This window comes from Panthera uncia, chromosome C2 (assembly GCF_023721935.1).
Source record: "Panthera uncia isolate 11264 chromosome C2, Puncia_PCG_1.0, whole genome shotgun sequence".
NCBI classification, from domain to species: Eukaryota; Metazoa; Chordata; class Mammalia; order Carnivora; family Felidae; genus Panthera; species Panthera uncia.
In genome coordinates, this window is record NC_064810.1 from 69,234,039 (window position 1) to 69,254,170 (window position 20,132).

Here is a 20,132-nt window from a genome sequence, read left to right on the forward strand (position 1 = left end):
CGTCTGACTTCGGCTCAGGTCATGATCTCACGGTCCATGAGTTCGAGCCCCGCGTTGGGCTTTGTGCTGACAGCTCAGAGCCTGGAGCCTGTTTCAGATTCTGTGTCTCCCTCTCTCTCTGCTCCTCCCCTGTTCATGCTCTGTCTCTCTCTGTCTCAAAAATAAATAAACGTTAAAAAAAAAATTTTTTTTTTTTTTTTAATAAAAAATTCAGTCTATTAGGGGCACCTGGGTGGCTCAGTCGGTTAAGCATCTGACTCTTGGTTTTGGCTCAGGTTGTGATCTCACAGTTCATGAGATTGAGCCCCGTGATAGGCTCTGTGCTGACAGTGTGGAGCCTGCTTGGGACTCTGTCTCCCTTTCTCTCTCTGCACACCCCTTTCTCAAAATAAATAAATAAATAAACTTTAAAAAATACAGTCTATTAATTTTTTAAGTAGCACTAACCAATTGATGGAAAGGAGAAATAACATAATGCCGCCACCCATAACCTCAGCAGAAAGACAGTCACTGCTGACACTTAGGTATAGTTCCTTCCAGTCCTTTTTCCAGCCTTTTTTCAAATGTCTATGTGCATGTCGTTTTTCCAAAGGGCTGAAATCATTCTGCTAAATGCATTCTGAAGGTTTATGATCTAGTTTTAGTTTGGATTTTTACTGCAAAGAAAGTAGCCCATATAAAACATCAGTGATACCAAAAACAGATTTGAGAGGGGCCAGTTGCCATGGAAATGATTGAAAATAAATTTCACTTCACACTACACCCTGCTAATGCACTGACCAGAAAGAAGGAGAAATACTTGGAGTAACAGAAGAGCAGCCAAGATAGCTTCTAATCGAGAAGAAGGAAAACACATTGGCCTAGTGAGGTTTCAAAGAGGCTAGTAGCATCAACCTGCAATTTAATTAATTAAGCTTTTTCAGCAACCACGCTGATGGAGGGAGAAAGCACCCAGGAATGGGAGACTGGAGTGGACCCCCTCGCCCCCACTGACAGTTAGTTTTACAGCCAAACAGCCAGCAGGTCTCCCTCCGGATGTGGGCTTGTCTCTGCAGTTGGTGCAAGGCCAGGAAACAAATCATTCCTCCCCTGCAATGGAGATGCTCCAAGTGTTTAGCAAGCTGCAAGGCCCAGGCGCCAAGTGATCTGTTTGGACACTGCATTGGCTCTTAGCATTGGAGCGGGTCCTGGGGCAGCCCTTCTGCACAGGGCTTAACCCTTTATATGCTGGGTCATGGGCAGTCTGGAGGCTCTGGGGCAGGGATCAGGATGTCAGAGTGCAGGGGGCACTCAGGGAGCTCAGGGGAGAGACTATTTTCCAACAGAAGAATTTGAACATATGAAAAATAAGGCCAGAGTAGCGTGTACCAACTGAATTCTGAACTTCCTGCAACCAACATCTTTATGAAAGACAAGACTATTTAGAACACGTCAGGGCAGCCTTCACGGGGGAATGCAGAGCTATTATCACCAAAAGGCAGCTGGTGGTGTAAAGACAGACATCGCTTCCTACCTAGGAAACAGCTCAACTACATATGTGAATAGATCCAGTTTCATTCCCAGCTCTGCCACGGATCACCATGAGTGATATACTCCCCAGTTTCCTCATCTGTAAAATGGGTATAACTGTTCTTCTCTCATGGGTTATGGTAAGGATTCCACGAGCTAAGTCATGTGCAGTGCTAAGCACCAGGCCTGGCACAAAGCAGGCACTCGCCCCCACCATCACAGGCACTTGTGCTGCAGGTCTTTTTCTTTTCATCTCTTTTCTATCATAGAGGATGGCTCCATTTCCCTTTCCCTATCCAGATTCCAATGTAGATGCCTGGCCACTGTTGCCATAAAAAGCCAGAGTCCCCGAAGTGTGAAATATCAGGCAGTTATCTTTTTTCTAAGGCACCCATGAACAGCCCTGTACTCTGGAGAGGAACAAAGACTTCTGATACCAAACCAACCCAGACCACAAAGTTATACCCTTACAGACACTGTGGGCAACAGCATCCCACTCAAAGCATAAGGATTGAGGATTATAGCTGCCAAGCATCCTCCAGGCCCAGGAAAAGCCAGGGTTAAACAGTGGTCCATCCGTTACCAACATGTGACACCATTTCCAAATGGTCCAGAATACACCTGCTGTTTATTCTCCTTCTTTAAGCTTAGTTAATGGACTTATGTTCTTATTTTGAAAGAAAATGTACTATTAAAGAAACTGTAGGTGATCAACCTATATCTGTTCCCATCTCCCACAAATGACAGTTGGTAGCATTTGTAATATTTGCATCAAGTCCTTTTAACACAAAAGAGGGGTGCCTGGGTGGCACAGTCAGTTAAGCGTCCGACTCCTGACTTCGGCTCAGGTCATGATCTCACGGTTTGTGGGCTCGAGCCCCATGTCGAGCTCCATGCTGGACATAAAGCCTACTTGAGATTCTCTCTCTCTCCCTCTCCCTCTGCCCCTCCCCCACCGGCACACATGTGTGCATGTGCGAGCTCTCTCTCTCTGTCTCTAAAATAAAAAATAGGGGCGCCTGAGTGGCTCAGTCGGTTAAGCGTCCGACTTCAGCTCAGCTCATCATCTCGCGGTCCGTGAGTTCGAGCCCCGCGTCGGGCTCTGTGCTGACGGCTCGGAGCCTGGAGCCCATTTCGGATTCTGTGTCTCCCTCTCTCTCTGCCCCTCCCCTGTTCATGCTCTGTCTCTCTCTGTCTCAAAAATAATAAATAAACGTTAAAAAAAAATTAAAATAAATAAATAAATAAATAAGTGAAACAAAAGAAATAAAATGTGACACACAAAATTAAAATCTATCTTCTTACCTACTTTCAAATCTATTTCCTGCCCACTCTCCCAATCACTGTTAATGAATTTAATCTTTATCTAGTCCAGTTCTACTTTATTCTTTGTTTTAAATGTTCCTATTTTTTTTTAACAAAAAGAAAATAAAAAGGAATGTGGAAAATATGCTAAATGAAAATGCCTATGTGAGGAGGGGCTTTCGGGCCTGCTCCAGGAACAGCACACGCCTGGTAGGCAAAGCTTATGGGGAGGTAGTCCTGCAAACTCACACCAACACACATCTAGAAAGCAGTGCAGACCCCTAGAAGACCCCACCCACTCAACTCCCAAAGGCTTACCTGGGTCCAGGTGTGTGAAAGAGCCCACCACGAAGTCCAGTGTGGACACGGCCAGCAGGAACAGCAGCAGCAGCTGGAGGCGGATTATCCATTTGACACCTGCTAGGTTAATCCCCAGCAAGGCCAGATGCACCGCCACCGAAATTCCTCGCACGGCCCAGATACTCCTGAGGCTCAGCAAATCGGAGATGGACTCAGCAAAGCCGGTGATGTACATGGCCCCTGCGACACACTGACAGGCAAGCAAGGTGGGAAGAGTTGGCAAGAGAACAGAGAATCAGGAACCCGTGGGTCAGACCCGCCCAGCACTGAGGGCTGCACCCACCCTCATCAGGGCTCAGCACCTGGGAACCAACATGGGGGAGGGGTCAGTGAGCCCTTCCTGGCCATGCCCTCTGCCTCTGGCCCCATTTCTTCTCATCTACGTCTCTACCATCACCCAGAGGGGAGCACAAATGGCAGTCAGTAGTGACTAAGATGAGAAGGAGGGAGATGGGACTCTGGGCCAAAGAGCACTCTGGACTTCTCTGTTTGAGTTATTCAAGAGCTAAACAGAATAGAAGCACACAGGGGGTCCCCTCGCAGAGCCTAAGAAAGGCACTAAAGCAAACCCCAGTTTTTCTCCACTTCTTTGTATGTCACTATTATTAAAAAAAAAAAAATTACCTGAAACTTAGAATAAAAAAAAAAAGTGGGCAGCAAATCCTTTCAATGTCATATGGAACAAAGGCTACCCAAGGACTGGCTAGGTGAATGTACTTAGTTCTACTCATTGTTTACTATTGATTAAACGTGTTAAATGTCCCAGACTTTATGAAGTTACTGTCCATTTATAGATTTTTTTTTCCCAGCAGAGATGCAAATAGCTTCTGTCCAGTGGAACAGACAATCCAAAAGATTCGGTTTCTTACCCTGTAAGACATTAACCAATTTTGTATCAGCAATCTTATCCTTACATTTATTTATGAAATTGCTTCACCAGGAACTAGGTACATCTTACTGGCTCCTCCATTAATTAATTAGTTAAAAAAAAATCTTTAGTCCATGTATATTTTATATTTGCCTGAAAGTCATAATTTTATCTTTGAAAAAAATATTTAAGGGGCACCTGGGTGGTTCAGTGGGTTAAGCATCTGACTTTGACTCGGGTCATGATCTCGTGGTTCATGAGTTCGAGCCCCATGTGGGGCTCTGTGCTGACAGCTCGGAGCCTGGAGCCTGCTTAGGATCCTGTGTCTCCCTCTCTCTCTCTGCTCATGCTCTGTCTCGAGAGAATATATATATATTTAAAACTCAACTTCAAATAAATATTTGAAAATAACACCAACCTCACTTTTCATAATTCCTCAGCACCCTTCTCTCCATCAGGCTTGATCCTTCCCCACCCCCAGGCCACTGGGTCATGGTCATCACTGTGCTCTGTTCCCATTGTTCTCTCAGGAAACAAATTCTTCTTGGGCCTCAGTCAAGTTCCTCTTCCATGAAGCCTTTCCTCATCCCCCTTTTCTGAATAAATATTATGCTTACTGCCAGTAAGTAATGCAATTAATTATCTGGGTCACTAGTCTATTCTTAGTTCATGCATATAAGCTTGTCCCCTACCCCAAGCCACCAAGAATGCAAACATGCTAAAAAACAAAAATGTTTATGCTGACCATACCTCTTCAAAGCCCCTACATTTGCTAACTATGTTGCAAACATTCAACAGATATTTTGTGATATGTTGACTGTATGAAAAGAGTTCTGGGAAGCGGAGTACCATTAATTTCCTGCTCTTTTAGGTAAAGACCAGAAGGGTGATATAATTTCTGTACTGGAGAGGAGCTCAGGAAGGAGGTCCCATTCTTCACTGAGATCAGCTCATTTTGCTACTAGACATATACCATCATTGTCAATGTTCCCCAAACTTACACTAGGCATTTCTGTCTATATTGGAGTGGGGAGGGGGGAGCCCAATAAATGTAAGCAGAAGGAAAGTCATCCTTGAGAGAGAGAGAGATGAGAGAGAAACATCACCTCATGACTCATACTTACACTTGGCTAAATAACAAGAGTGTGACAGGCACAAGGATGCTGCTATTCTGTCACTATCTGGCCAGGTCAACAGGACTCTTCATGGCCAGATATATCAGAATTTAAAAAAACAAATGGTAACAATGCAGTGATGATCATCACCTTCCCAGGTGTCTGACACCTCACGTGTGCAGAGGGTGACACCAGAACTGGAATGCAACCATTTGCATCTGGAGCTTCCAAACCCACCATTTTCCTTTTCTAGCTGGTGAACAGAATTTGCTCACATGAAGTGGGCCAAGCAGTAAAGACTGCCTTTGTCTCCAGTGGCTCCAGTAGAGTCCCTCTCTCCAATTCATAGCTAAAATCACTTTTTAGCCCGAAGATGCTAGGAACAAAACATAAAGGAGAAGCCCGTGGAGGCTGTGTGAAAGGATATGGTGGTTAGGAGCATGGACTGTGAAATCAGACTGGAGCCAAATGCTGTGGCTCCCAGGCTTAGCTGTGTGACTTGGGAAAGTGTTTTAAGCTCTCTGTGCCTCATTTCCTCATCTGTGAAATACAAATAATAATAATAGTACTTGCTTCAAAAGCTATTGTGAGGGGGCACCTGGCTGGCTTAGTTGGTTGAGTGTCCGGCTCTTGGTTTTGGCTCAGGTTGTGACCTCATGGTTCTCGAGTTCGAGCCCCACATTGGGCTCCACATTGACAGTGTGTAGCCTGCTTGGGTTTCTCTCTCTCTCTCTCTCTCTCTCTCTCTCTCTCTCTCTCTCTCCCCCTCCCCCACTCGCAGTCTCTCTCTTTCAAAATAAATAAAGTCAAGGAAAAAAGAAGTTACTGTAACGGTGAAATGAGATAATTTATGTAAGTTCTTAGAACAGTATCTGGCTCATAGTTTGAGTTATAGAGATACTAGCTATTGGCCTTATCATTTTTACTGTACTATTATTAGCTACTGAAAAAGAAGAAACAGTAGTTAGCCATGAATTTCATAAAATACTTTGTTAATGTTAAATAGACGATGGTATTGTCACTGGAAATTTGCAATGTAATTTATAAATAAGGATTCTTAAAACTGAAAAGACTTACTATGAAGGAAACCAATAACAACCACAAATTAAACCATCTTCTCAAAATCTAAGAGCTTTGGGGTAAGAGGTGAGGGTATTTATGGAATGTGGGGGAGTCAAAGTGTCATAGAGATTTCATATTTGGTAGGCGGATGAACATAGTAAGCAATGCTGCTCGGTTGGGAACTATAGCAAAAGTATAATTATGGCTTTTCTAAGGGTGGACTATAACTCTTCTCAGAACAAAAAGCACAGTAGAACTTCCAAATCAGCAAGGGGAAAACATACAATAGAAATAAATTTGAGCCATGTTGGCAAAATAATGAGTTTTTTAAATTTCAAATGATCTAGAAAGTAATGAAAAGGAGAATATTATATCCTAAAACTTGAGAGGCACACTAATCCTGCATTCAGAAGGAAAAAAAAGTATAACCCTAAATATTTTTATTAGTTAAAAAGGGCAAAAAAAAATAAAATATTTAACTTAAGACATGATAAAAAAGACCAATATAAATAAAAAGATAGTAGGAAGAGGTATTTAATAAAAGGAAATATGAAATTAATAAAAGAAAAATAACAAAAGAAAGAATTCAGAGAATAAAAGCTGATCCTTTAAGAGAAGCCTGGCTATCCCTCTCTGTGTAATATGTGACTCTTGATCTCGGGGTTGTGAGTTTGAGCCCCACGTTGGGTGTAGAGATTACTTAAAAATAAGATATTTAAAATAAAAATAACAGCTGATCCTTTAAGAGATAAATAAAATACATACACACCTAGCAGTCTGATTAAGAAAAAAAAAATTACAGATTTTAGGAATGAGAAAAGAAATACAACTACTCTTATAGAAGAGAGTAAAATGATGAATACAGAAGACAAATGTGCCATGAATTATCATACATTCATATTAGGCAATGCTAAGCTACTAGTTAAAAAGCACAGGTTTAGGGGCACCTGGGTGGCTCAGTCAGTTGAGCATCTGACTCTTGATTTTGGATCAAGTCATGATCTCATGGTTTGTGAGTTCAAGCCCCACATGGGGCTCTGCACTGGCAGTATGGAGCCTGCTTGAGATTCTCTCTCTCACTCTCTCTCTCTGCCCCTTTCCCACTTGTGTGAGCTTGCATGAGCTTCCACAGATGCACTCTCTCTCAAAATAAATAAACAGTTTTTTCAAAAAAGCACCAGTTTAAAACACTGACCTCAAGGAATATCTGTAACTTATTGTTAAGTGAGAAACACAAACCATGGAATAGAGTATAAACTCTGTCCCCATTTTTGTAAAAACAAGCAAGCACTTCAACAATCATGAATTCACATACATAAACACAGGAAGGTGGCAGAAAAGGATGGTGGGTATTCACAATGGACACCTTAGGATGGGGAGGGAAATAAACTTTTTCTTTACATTATCGCTGATGTTAACTAGTTATAATGAACATCATTTTGTAACTTTAAAGGAATTTTATAAAGGAAAAATAAAAACAAATATATTAAGATTTGCAGACTTTATGCAAATGCTACACTTAGGTACGGAGAGCACGGTGTGTCTAGGAAGCAAAGTTCCCCCCACACCTCTCTGCCCACTGAGCTTGACACCCCCACCCCAGAGGTATGGACAACACCACAGACCCCTCCCCAGAGAAGTCCAGCTACCCTCCCCTCCAACCATGAGTACACCTCTTCACTGGAAAACCTCCCTGTCGACTTGTTTAATGCATAAACACCCCCAGAGTTTATTATGTATATATTTTTAAAGTTTATTTATTTATTTTGAGAGAGAGAGAGAGAGATCACACAAGCAGGGAAAGGACAGAGAGAGGGAGAGAGAGAATCCCAGTGTGGGGCTTGAACTCACGAAACCGTGAGATCATGACCTGAGCAGAAATCAAGAGTCAGACACTTAACCAATTGAGCCTCTCAGGCACCCCTATTATAGTTTTTCAGTATTTTTATCACCTCTTAAAGTTTATAATCACAGACATTCCTTTTCCCTTTTCTTTCTAATCTTCTGCTGCAGGGAGCTGGGGGCATCACCCACCATTTCATAGAGAGAAAGTGACCTACTTTCAGGGCAGAACACTTCCACTCCAACGTGTTTATGTTACAACAACTGCACCTCACAATCATGGGCATTTTGTTTTTCATCTCTGGGTACCTACCTAACAGACCAGAGCTGCCCTCCACACCCCTCCTTTCTGACATGAAATCCTTGTTTAAGGTTCAAGCTGCTTGACTGCGTTAACTCCCACAACAAAACTCCAGCCCATATCAGGTCTACGAAAGTTTTCCAGTTCTCCATGGTTTTTGCACAGTCCAGCAAAGACCATGTAAAGCAGTAATTACAGACACAACCATGCAGGTGAAAGCCATGTATTTTGGTATCTAGGGTAAGCAACCTCAAAGAAGCCCTCAGACCCAAAAGTGAGTCGGGCAGAGGGAGCCTGGATGACTCAGTCAATTAAGCATCTGACTTCAGCTCAGGTCATGTCTCACAGTTCGTGGGTTTGAGCCCCGTGTCGAGCTCTGTGTTGACAGCTCAGAGCCTGGAGCCTGCTTCAGATTCTGTCTCTGTCTCTCTCTTGCCCCTCTCCCATTCTCATTCTCTCTCTCTCTCTCTCTCTCTCTCTCTCTCTCTCCCCCCCCCCAAAAAAAAATAAATAAAACATTGAAAATTTTTTAAAAGTGAGTGGGGCAGAGAGTGAGGAGGGGCTCCAGTTCACTGTTTCCTCCACTGGCCAAGGGGTCACCAACAACTCAGAGAGATGATGGGGAAGGATTTGGGAGGATGCAAGGTTATGAAAATATTTGCAAGCTTTAAAATGATTATTTTAAGTGTTTATAGTCTCTCTATTTTTTAAAGATTTTATTTTTAAATAATCTGTACACCCAATATGAGGCTCAAACCCACAACCCTGAGATCAAGAGCTTGCATGCTCCCTGACTCAGCCAGCCAGGTACCCTTATATTGTCTAAATTTTTATGCCTGAAACAAGTGTTAGCAAACTTTAACATGTTGGCTAAATCCTGCTTGCTGCCTGTTTTGGTAAAAAAGTTTTATAGGAACACAGCTAAGCCCAGTTTTTCATATTGACTATGGCAGCTTTTGAACTACAACAGCAGAATTGAATAGTTGTGACAGAGATATATGACTCATAAAAACAAAGATATTTACTATCTGGACCTTATAGTGGAAGTCTGCTGACCCCTGTTCTAGGGCAAGCAGGCAATCTGCTCAGCAGTCATTAAAAATAAATGAGTGTATTCATGCCCTGGAATGACGGGGTTACAGGTCAGTAAGACCCAGGAATAGGGACCCTCAGAAACCCCAATTACACCCTGAAAGAAGGGTCTCGAGTCAGTGACCTAACCTTCCACCTTAAGAAACTAGAAAAAGAAGAGCAAACTAAACCCAAAGGAAGCAAGAGGAAGGAAATACTAAAGACTGGAGTAGGAATAAATTGGAGACCAGAAAAAAAAAAAAGAAAAGAAAGAAAAACCAACAAAACCAAAACTTTCTTTAACTAGACTGACTGAAGGAAAAAAAAAAGGAGCAAAGTCTCAAATGATTAAAATCAGGAATGGAAGGGAAGCCGTTACTACCAATCTTACAAACACTAAAAAGATTACAAGGAATCCATGAATGATTTTACACCAATAAATTAAATAACAGAGATAAAATGGACAGATTCCTAGAAAGACACAAACTACCAAAACTGACTCAAGAAGAAATAGAAAATCAGATTATGCCTATATAAGTGATTGAATTAGTTATCAAAAAACTTCCTATAAAGAAAAGCCAGGGACCAGATGGTTTCACCACTAAGTTTTACCAAACATTTAAAGAAGGATTAACACTAATCCTTTAGAAACTCTTCTAAAAAATAGAAGAGGAGGGAACACCTCCCAACTCATTCTATCGGGCCAGCTTTATCATGAGACCAAAACTAGACAAAGAGATCACAAGAACACTACAGACCAATATCCCTCATGAATACATACCCCAAATCCTCAACAAAATCCTAGCGGAGTGAATCCAATAGCATATAAAAAGGGTTATGCAGCACCCACACCCCGATCAGAGAAGCCAGCCCAGGTCAGCAGCAGGCAAAGGAGAGGCCTGAAGACGCCGGCCAGAGGGGCTCCGGTGTTTCTCACCGAGACCCGAACAGAGAGCAAGCTAAGCGAGCGAGGGTGTAGATGGGGTGGCTGTTCGGCAGCAGCTGCCAGTGTGCAGAAAACACTTTTTCTGTGAACACCCTTCCTCTGAAGCAACCCACACACAGGAGACACGACATCCCAGCTTCCCCTCTACAGGGGCCCTTCGCTGACCCCTGGTTTGGCGCTGGTCCCTGTCGTGGTATTTGCTGCTGCAGGTAAGCTTGCTTACCCAGAGAGCAGGACTGCAACCTGGCTAGGAGACAGCGCAGAAGTAAAACATCGACAGACAAATCCCCAGGGTAATAAAGTAAACTAACCATTTATTTCTCACTCCCAAGCTACGGAGCTTAAAGATCTTTCTCCAGTAAAGGCAAGTGGCTTTAAGAGTGCAGTGACAATCTCTCTGCCCTTCATGCATGTCTCACACACACACACACACACACACACACACACACACACACCCTTTGCGCTGTTGGAGAATCAGATGTAGTTATACTAAAATAACCCTGCTGAAAAAGAAAAGAACAAACGTATCCTTTCTTTGAGGAGACTCTTGTACCCTTAGACAAATTCTTTTCTTGAAACTGTGTTTTCAACCACCCACCACCCTTTGCACCATCATAAAAGCCTTTCTCAAGCCAAGAAGTGCTTACAAAGAGCTGCTTCTTAATGTCTGTCTTTGTTTCGTCCTCATTAGGTCACCATCCCTGTGTTTTAGCTAAGTAAGTCCCAGTGCTTCTCCCTGCTCACTGGTTTTCTGAGAGCCTGTGTCCACCCTGCTGCACCGCCCCCTCCTTCTCAGACAGGGCGTCCACACACGGCTCTGGCCTCCTTGGCAAGGCCATCAAGCTGTCAATGAGCCTGAAGCTCCAGGTCATTTGAGAAGTGCCCGCGTCCAGGAAAGTCTTTTGGCACAGGTAAAATGTCCCTTCTTCAGCACTAAAGTGCCCCAGGGACAGGGCCACCCAGCTGCCACCTGGGCTTGGGCCACTGTCATGCACTCCCCTCCCTACAATGGGCATCAAGGATAGTTCCAGCCAAGCCCTGCATTCCTGGGCAGATCAGGATGCCACAAGGCACCAGAGGTAGAGAGGAAGGAGCCCTGGACTCTGGGTCAGGGTCCTGGACAGTGGGCTAAGCTATGCCTCTGAGCTCCCTCTCAGAGCCCCAGTCTGCCCATCTATAAAATGGGGCCAATTACCCCAACTTGCCTCTCTTTAGATCAAATGAGAACGTGGATGAGAAGATGGTGGCAAACAGCCAAGCGAGGGAACAGATCCCATATGCTGATGGCCTCAGGGCACAACTCTCCTCCCCCAGCCCCCAGGCTCACCTGTCCAAACACGTACAGTAGCCCAATCGTGCCACCGGTCTGCCCACCAAGGACCGAGGAGATCATCGAGTAGACACCACCGCTGCCAACACCACAGTGCTCCCCAACACCGATGCCAGACAGCACGGTGATGAGGGCCACCAGGATGACGAAGGACACCAGAAACATGCCCATGAGCACTCCTGTATTTCCCTGCAGCAGAACAGCAAGAAGCAAGGTCAGGGGTTAGGACAGGGAGGCCCTGCCAGTCAGGCCCCTCCCAGGAGCACTAGCCACCTCCCCCGACACCTCCAGAGCTGCAACAGGGGTCGGGGAGGAAGAGCTGGGTACCTGAAAAAGGACAGAGGCAGCCCACAAGCATAAGGCCTGGAAGAAATTCCAGATGAAGGGAAACATCTTTGCTTCAAACTCTTCACTGACTTCCCACTGCCAATAGGGTATAGTCAAAGCAACTGGATACCCTCATGAGGCCCCTCCCCATCCATCCCCTCCCCGCCCTCCAGTCTGTCTCATCCCTGTGCCCTAGCAGGAAGTCACATGCTCTTCCCCACCACCCTCCTGGGCATGCCTTTCCTGCTCACTCCATCTCCTAGACAGCCTCACTCCGTCCCATCCTTTTAGGTTAGGGGCTACCTCCTCCGGAAAACTGTCCCTGGAACCCTCCTCTGGTTTGTACAGTGCCCGGGCTTAGTACTTTCCACAGTACTTGTCAAGTACTGCTTCCAAGCCCATCTTTACCTCCGGGCTGTGAGTGCCAAGAGAGCAGGATGATGCTTTATCCAGTTATGCTTTATTCAGACAGTTTCTTATTTTGCTGATTTTATATTTTTAATGAAATTATAGAATTACTCTTTTCTTCCTTTGTGTTTTCAAATTGTTTGCATGTGATAATAAAATATCTTGCACCAATCTTTAGGTTTTCAGGCCAAAACTACCACTTTAACATCTTCAAAATTATAAGTGTGCTATCAAATTATTCTTTAGAGTTCACATGGTCTATTTGAGAATCTGAGCATGACCTCTACTCACTCCAGCTTTATGCCACCTCCTAGAAGCTCTATCTTTTCTTTGCCATTTCACATTTGCCTTTTTTTCCCATGATCAAATATGATGTTTCAGGTAAAACTAATGTCAAAGCTGAAAAACAAGAGATCATTTCAGGGCAAAAGGATGCATTTGTGTGGCAGGCAGCTTCAAAGGCAGCCCCCCCCCATGACCCCCAGTCCCTGGCACACATGCCCTGTGTAATCTCCTCCCCTTGAGTTGGGGTTGGACCTGGTGACTCACTTCTAATGAACAGAACTCTGCAGGAGATCACTTCTGAGATGAGGATAGAAAAAGACCGTGGCTTTCATCTTGGGTGCTCTCTCTCTCTCTCTCTCTCTCTCTCCCTTAGACTGCTGGTCTCCGGGGAAGTGAGCTGCATGTAAGGAGGCAGCCCTAGGAAGAGGCCCACATAACAAGGCCAGCCAACAACTGCGCAAGTGATCTTGGAAACAGCTCCTCCTCTGGTAGAGCCTTCAGGTGGGAATGCAGTCCTGACTGAGAGCCTGCCTGTGACCCTGGGAGAGACTCTGAGCCAGAAGAACCCAGCTAGGCTGCACTTGGATACCTGGACCGCAGAAACTGTAAGATAATACATAAGATAATACACGTATTTGCCTCATGCTGCTAGGTACTGGACTAATTTGTTACACAGCAAGAGAAAATGAATACAACTTGTACCTTCACTTTGCAGAGGGAACTGACACCTCTGGATAGTCATTTCTCCAAAAAATAACCCAGTAGGAGGGTTCAGAAGAAGCCCTTACAGACTTAAGAAACAAAATAGAGGGGCGCCTGGGTGGCTCAGTCCGTTAAGCATCCAACTCTTGATCTCAGCTCAGGTCATGATCTCATAGTTCATGGGTTTGAGCACTGCATTGGGCTCTGCTCTGACGGTGTGGAGCTTGCTTGGGATTCTCTCTCCCTCTCTCTCTGCCCCTCTGCTGCTCTCTCTTTCCCAAAATAAATAAATAAACTTAAAAAAAAAAAGAATCAAAATAAAGAGAGCTGGGGTGCACCTAGCTGGCTGGCTCAGTCAGCAGAACATGTGAATCTTGATCTTGGGGTTGTAAGTTTGAGCCCCATGATGAGCATAGAGCCTACTTAAAAAAATAGAGAAAGCTTACCTTTTTCTCCTTTCTACAATTCCATAACTACCTTGTGTGAAGCAGAGCCCAGGGACCCAGCTGTCACTGGCTACATCTTCCTCTGCCACACAGCAGTCAGACTGATGGGCCTCCCTTGGACACAGGCTGGAGAGGTGCTGGGCAGTGAGGTGGCCCTTAGGAAGAGGTTAAAAACAGAGGTGGATACCAGAAGCCTAAATCTGCCTGCACAACAAGGAGTCTGAGATGAAGGCTTTGTGTTTTTGTAAGCAGAAGTCCCTATAAGTCTGGGAAGGGTGTAGGAGGCATAAATTCTTATAGCTACACTAGGGAGTTTGGCTGACCCTACTCTAAGCTTTCACATGTTAATTAAAAAAAAAAAAAGTCACCCACCCCTGGGTGGATCTGATTTTTAAAAAAATTTTTTTTAACATTTATTTATTTTCAAGAGACAGAGACAGAGTGTGAGTGGGGGAGGGGCAGAGAGAGAGGGAGACCCAGAATCTGAAGTAGGCTACAGACTGCAAAGCCCGAAGCAGGGCTCGAACCCACTAAACGTGAGATCATGACCCAAGCTGAAGTCGGACGCTTAACCGACTGAGCCACCCAGGCGTAACCCAGGCCATGATTAAGGCTGAACCCTGAGCTAATGACCTAGGTAAAAGAGCTCAGGAAGGTCTGGCCTCACCTAGGCCCCCTGAGGGGCTAAGAACCCCATACACCTTGTCACAGCTCAGCTTTCCTTCCCCAGAATTTGCCCATGCGATGGTTAATTTTCTGTGTTAACTTGGATAGAATATGGTGACCATTTATTTAGTCAAACAGTAATCTAGATGTTGCTGTAAATGTACTTTTTTTGTTTGTTTGTTTTTGTTTTAGCTGTGCTTAACATTTACAGTCAGTAGACTTTAAGTAAAAGAGATTACTGTCTAGGGGCACCTGGGTGGTCAGTCAGTTAAATGTCCAACTTCAGCTCAGGTTAGTGGGTTCAAGCCCCACGTCGGGCTCTGTGCTAACTCAGAGCCTGGAGCCTGCTTCGGATTCTGTGTCTCCCTCTCTCTCTCTCTCTGCCCCTCCACCACTCGCACTCTGTCTCTCTCTGTCTCTTGAAAATAAATAAATGTTAAAAAAGAAAATTTTTTGTTAAAAAGAGATTACCGTCTATAATGCCAAAGGGCCTCATCCAATCTGTTGGAAGGCTTTAACAGCAAAGACTGAGGTTTCCCAAAGAAGAAAGAATTCTGTAGCCAGACTGCAACACAGAAATTCCGCCTGTGCTCCCAGTCTTTGGATTCAAGCCTGCAACATCAATTCTTACCTGAGTCTCACTTGGACTCACCAGACCCCCCAGTCATATATATAGGACATTCTATATATCTTTTATAGATATATAGCTCCTATTGGTTCTGCCTGTGTTCCCTTGAAGAACCCTGACTAGTACATTCCACACCTTGAATGACCCCCTCTCTCTTTCATCTGTGCAACCCAGCTCACCTCTGAAAGCCTGGCTGAACCACACCTCTTCCAGGAAGCTTTCCTGGACACTTAGCCACCATATGTTCATAGCCTATTCCACTCCTGAGGTATTTAATGCTGCTTTGAGAAACCACTTGGATTCCTGATGTGAAATCTACCCAGGACTGTTAGCTCACCAGAGGGAAGAACAGAGCCTTCTGTTTCATAATCCCATTGGTACATTGTAGTGCCTGGAACACATTAGGTGCTCATCAATGACCCCTGACTGGCTAGCCTTTTGTTTCGAGCAGCCTGTTTAGTTTACTGGTGTCCTAGGAAGAAGGTGCCATGTAAGGGGTTCAGAACCCCTGCTCAGGACACACATCTGCTTGGAAGCTCCCAGGATGCCTTCAGAAAAGACACAAAGAAGAGGCCTTTGGTTTCTCCATGGAGGAAGCAAATGTACCCCCATGATCTCATGCACCTGTGACCAAGCACTGCCATGTGCAGCCTCTCACACAGGATCTGTGTGTGGTGGGACAAGGCAACCAGTGCCACCAGGAGGGCACCAGACAAGTTGAAAAATACCAGGAAAGCAGGAGAGGGTCACAAACCGGAGGCAAAACTGCCACCAGTCTGCTCTCTCTGATCCACCTCTAGTCCCATCCAGGATGTGCCCTGACTCACATTGCTCATATTTCTGTGCTCATATAACTTAAATCCATGGCGAGGCTTCCATTGGAGGCTTTGTCTGAGGCCTAGGTTCTCAGGATTCTCATTTAAATAGCAACGCTAGCTATATGTACTTGCTTCTTGTTTCATGTTTCTGGAGCATCCGTGCTTCAGGAATCTGTTGCCTGCCCTGTGGAATGCCCAAGAGTGCAGACCTTTCCGTGTCACAAGCTCACAAGAAACTCCAGGGCCACCAGCTCATCACTCACCACTAACCAGCCAGTCCTCAGGAAAAGGACAACCCCAAAAATGTTGATCATACAGGATGTGAACACACCGTCCCAGGTCCCAAACAGCACTGGCTCCCACACAAACAGCTGGCTCTTCCACCAGGGCTGGGGCTGGGCCAGCGTCCCCTGAAAACAGAGCACACAGAATTCAGCATGCAGCGCTTCAGAGGGCCAGCAAGGGGAAGGGAAGGGAAGTAGAACAGGAGGTGGGTAGGAGAACTCCGCTCTGACATACATCCACCCTAGTATGCCAGGGCAGGTGTGAATGTGCGCACAGTCTTGAAGATTGTTTCTGCAAAAGCGTCGCTGTTCTCTCCCGACAGTGATCCCTGTACCCACACAGGCACAGACTGGTTGTCCAGCAGGCCGGTTCCCTTCTGGCCACTCAGTAGACCACTCCCAGCACGGCTGCAGGTAGGCGTGGCCATGTGACTGAGTTCTGGCCTCTGGAAAATAGGTAGAAGTGTTGTGTGTCACTTCTAGGTGAGTGTGGGATTCTAAGTTCCAGCTTTCTGGATAAGGCCACTTTCCTTCCCAGTATCTCCGTCCCACTGGGATAGCAGCTTCCAGCAGTTACTAATCTTCGTGTAGACTTCCTTTATGCTTTTTGAGCCTCCGTCCTTAATACTGCTGTAATGAATTCTGCATATTAAATTACTTCTGTTTAAAATGCCTGGGGCACCTGGGTGGCACAGTCATTTAAGTGTCCAACTTTGGCTCAGGTCATGATCTCCCAGTTTGTGGATTTGAACCCCATATCAGGCAATGTGCTGACGGCTCAGAGCCTGGAGCCTGCTTCGGATTCTGTGTCTCCCTCTCTCTGCCCCTCCCCTGCTCATGCTTGCTCTCTCCCTCTCTCTCAAATAATTAAACATTTTAAAAGTTTTTTTTTAATGCCTGGAGCGGTCTCTGTTCTCTTGCCTGAACACCGCTGTTACGGTGATCTCTAAGCTCCATTCCATCCCACACCCCAGGATTCTAAGGCATCCTTTGGCAGCTGTTTAGAACCAGAGGCTTATTTATAAGCAGTTAAACAGATGCCTACCTTATTTTTCTAATTCAAAAATAACAAAGGCACTTTAACAAAACACTCAAATGGAAACTCTTTACTAAAAAGACTAAACCTTGTGGAAATACTAAAATGACTTGCAGAAAACTAGTAGCAGCTCATGTTGTGAGCTGCTCTTGCACAGGATAGTAGTCTAACTTCACACGTCACTAGTCTTCCAGTACCTCAAACTACCATAGCAGTGATCAGGGATTCTCACCTTACAGGGACTAGGAAGCCCCAACTATGGACCGGTGTGGACAAGCAGTCTACCTGGAGCATGTATGTGACCTATAAGCACAGTGAGAAGGCAGAAAAGTTAAGACTACAGGAAATAAAATCTAAGGTCAGAGCTTCTGAATGGCTGAGAGCAAAGGATGTGCCCATGATCGAGGACCCAAAGCTGAGGCCAACCGGCCTTGGTCAAAACAAAAGGAGAGGAGCCCAGCTCCTCTTCTCCTCTTGTAACATGTACCCACAGACCTAGGAAGGTCCTAAAAAAACCATCAGGGCAGTCAGTTAAGCCTTAAGCACCCCATGGGATGGCATAACCCACCAGTCCCTGACTCCACTCAGATTTCTGTTCATCTGTCTTTCACAAGCCTACATTTTCCTACCAAGGCCTGTTATAGGTCTGTTATTTATTAGAAACAGCAGTAACAATAGCAGCTCTCAGCAACGAAGAGCAATAATTCAGAGAGTGGCTTTCACCTTCCAAATCAATCTTCTCCTTTGATCCTCACAATGCCCCTGGGAGGCAGGCAGGGAGAGGGCCCCTGTTAGAGCAGAGGAAGGAGGCTGGGAGGAGAGACAGGATGGCCCCAAGTCCACGCCAGACTATAAAATCTGTACTTGGCCCTGCACCTCCGGTTATTTGCCCTTTGCTTTCCTAACAGCCAATTCTGTAGGTTCCCATTTGTAACATCCTGAACTTTGCTAAATTATGAAGACGTCTGTCTTACCCATGGATCTCCCATCATGAATTTAGAAATTTTATTCCTCTTCCATCCCAGCCTTCGCATGTCCACTCTGAAGGCTGCTTTATGTGTTTACCTAATGGCTTGTGAGAAGCTTTCACTCCCTGGATCTCGTGGGGCTAAATCAGCCTTAAAGAGGCTTCCCAAAGGAGGCAGAAACTTAAGGAGACTCCGTACCCTGAGAATAAAAGTATAAATGGTTTAAAATGAGCTTGGGGACCAGGTCATGACAGCTTACCTCAGGATGCTGAGGGGAATGTGCTTATTTTCTTCTTCTTCTTTTTTTTTTTTTACCAAGTGACAAAAGAATATAACTAAGTCTTCCCAGCACCTGCATTTGCTCATCAGAGGCCAGTAGGAAGAGCCTGCGTTTAACTCCAAAGCTGCAACCCTGATGTTCTTGAGAGAGAGAGACCAGCATAAGCTCAGGGAGAGAGAGAAGAAGAAGATACAGAAGCACAGGAAAAAGGGAAAGAGGATGAGACAGAGAACCCTAGAATAAAATGCTAAGTAAGTATTTTAGAGACCACAACGGCATTTCCCAGCCCCCCACCCCCTGCACTGACACGCTGTCTCTAGGCATCAGCATAGAAGCACCACTGGATGCCCATTCCTCACACCTCTCCCTTCTCCACCATGTCCTGCAGCTGCACCACTTCCAGGATGCCCCCAGACTCTGCCACTGCCCCACAGCTGACTTTTTAGGAGTCTGCCAGCTAGACGACTCAAACCAGTGACCTTGCAGAGTGACCAGTCAGATGGCCCACGGCTGGTATGACTCTGACACCAATTCTGATGTGTGGGTTTTCCCCCCCATACCAAGCATTTCTCCAGCACCAGCTGGGTGTCCTATAATCCAATTTAATTATGATATTTTTTATCTGGAAATAGTCATAAGACTGGTCAACCCCCCAATTCAGATGGTGGTCATAAGTGTAAATTGTCACCTGTGCTTCTGAAAGACTGGCTCTAAATCAGAGGTTCTCATGACACTCGCCTTGAGTTCCATTAGTTTGCTAGAACATCTCAAGGAATTCAGAGAAACACTTCACTTACTAGATTACTGCTGTTATAAAAGCATATAACCCTGGAACAGCCCATGGGAGATGCCCATGGGGGAGAAGTGTGTAGCTTCCATGCTCTCTCCAGGCACACGACGCTCCCCAAATGTCTATGTGTCTACCAGCCTGGAAGCTCTTCAAACCTCATTCTTTGGGGGTTTTATGGATGCTTCATACATAGGCATAGTTGATTCAATCACCAGCCATTGGGATTTGACTCACACTCTCCAGCCCCCACCTCTCTCCCTGAAAGTTCCAACCCTCTAATCATGGTTGGTGCCCCGGGCAACCAGCCCCATCCTTAGGTGCTTTCCAAAAGTCACCTTATTAACATAAACCCAGTTGTGGTTGAAAAGGGATGGTTATGAATATCCAGATACCCTTATCACTCTTATCACTTAGAAAATTCCAAGGGTTTTAAGAGCTCTGTGCCAGGGTTGGGGATAAAAACCAAATATTTATTTCTCATTATAAATCACAATATCATGACTGGCTACTCCACAACCCTACTCTCTCTCTGCCCTGCCAGCTTCTTCCAATTCCCCTTCACTCCTGCTCAGGCCAAGGGCAGAGCCATGGATCTGCACCCAAGCAGACATCCAACAGGAGAAGGGAATATCAGCTTCTCCCCCACACCCTGGAACCTCACACCCAACTCCCTCCTTTATGGGAGGGTAAGGAATCCCCTCATATTTCAGATATGCCCTGCCATGAAGGCTATGGCTCACAGATTCTCCCTCTGCGCCTCTACCCAGTCATTACTATCACTGGGG

At 45.2% G+C, this 20,132-nt stretch overlaps 1 protein-coding gene across 1 annotated transcript in view; it reads right to left on the bottom strand.

The window, feature by feature from the left end:
* SLC12A8 (solute carrier family 12 member 8) overlaps positions 1–16,549 on the bottom strand; it is a 115,176-nt gene extending 98,627 nt beyond the window's left edge. Inside the window, exons 1-3 of the mRNA XM_049629463.1 lie at positions 16,253–16,549; positions 11,707–11,898; positions 3,133–3,364 (exon numbers count right to left, since the gene is read on the bottom strand). Coding sequence (XP_049485420.1) covers positions 3,133–3,364; positions 11,707–11,898; positions 16,253–16,510 — 682 coding nt within the window. The 5' untranslated portion in view covers positions 16,511–16,549. The remainder of the gene's footprint in view (positions 1–3,132; positions 3,365–11,706; positions 11,899–16,252) is intronic.
* Positions 16,550–20,132: the final 3,583 nt, after the last annotated feature.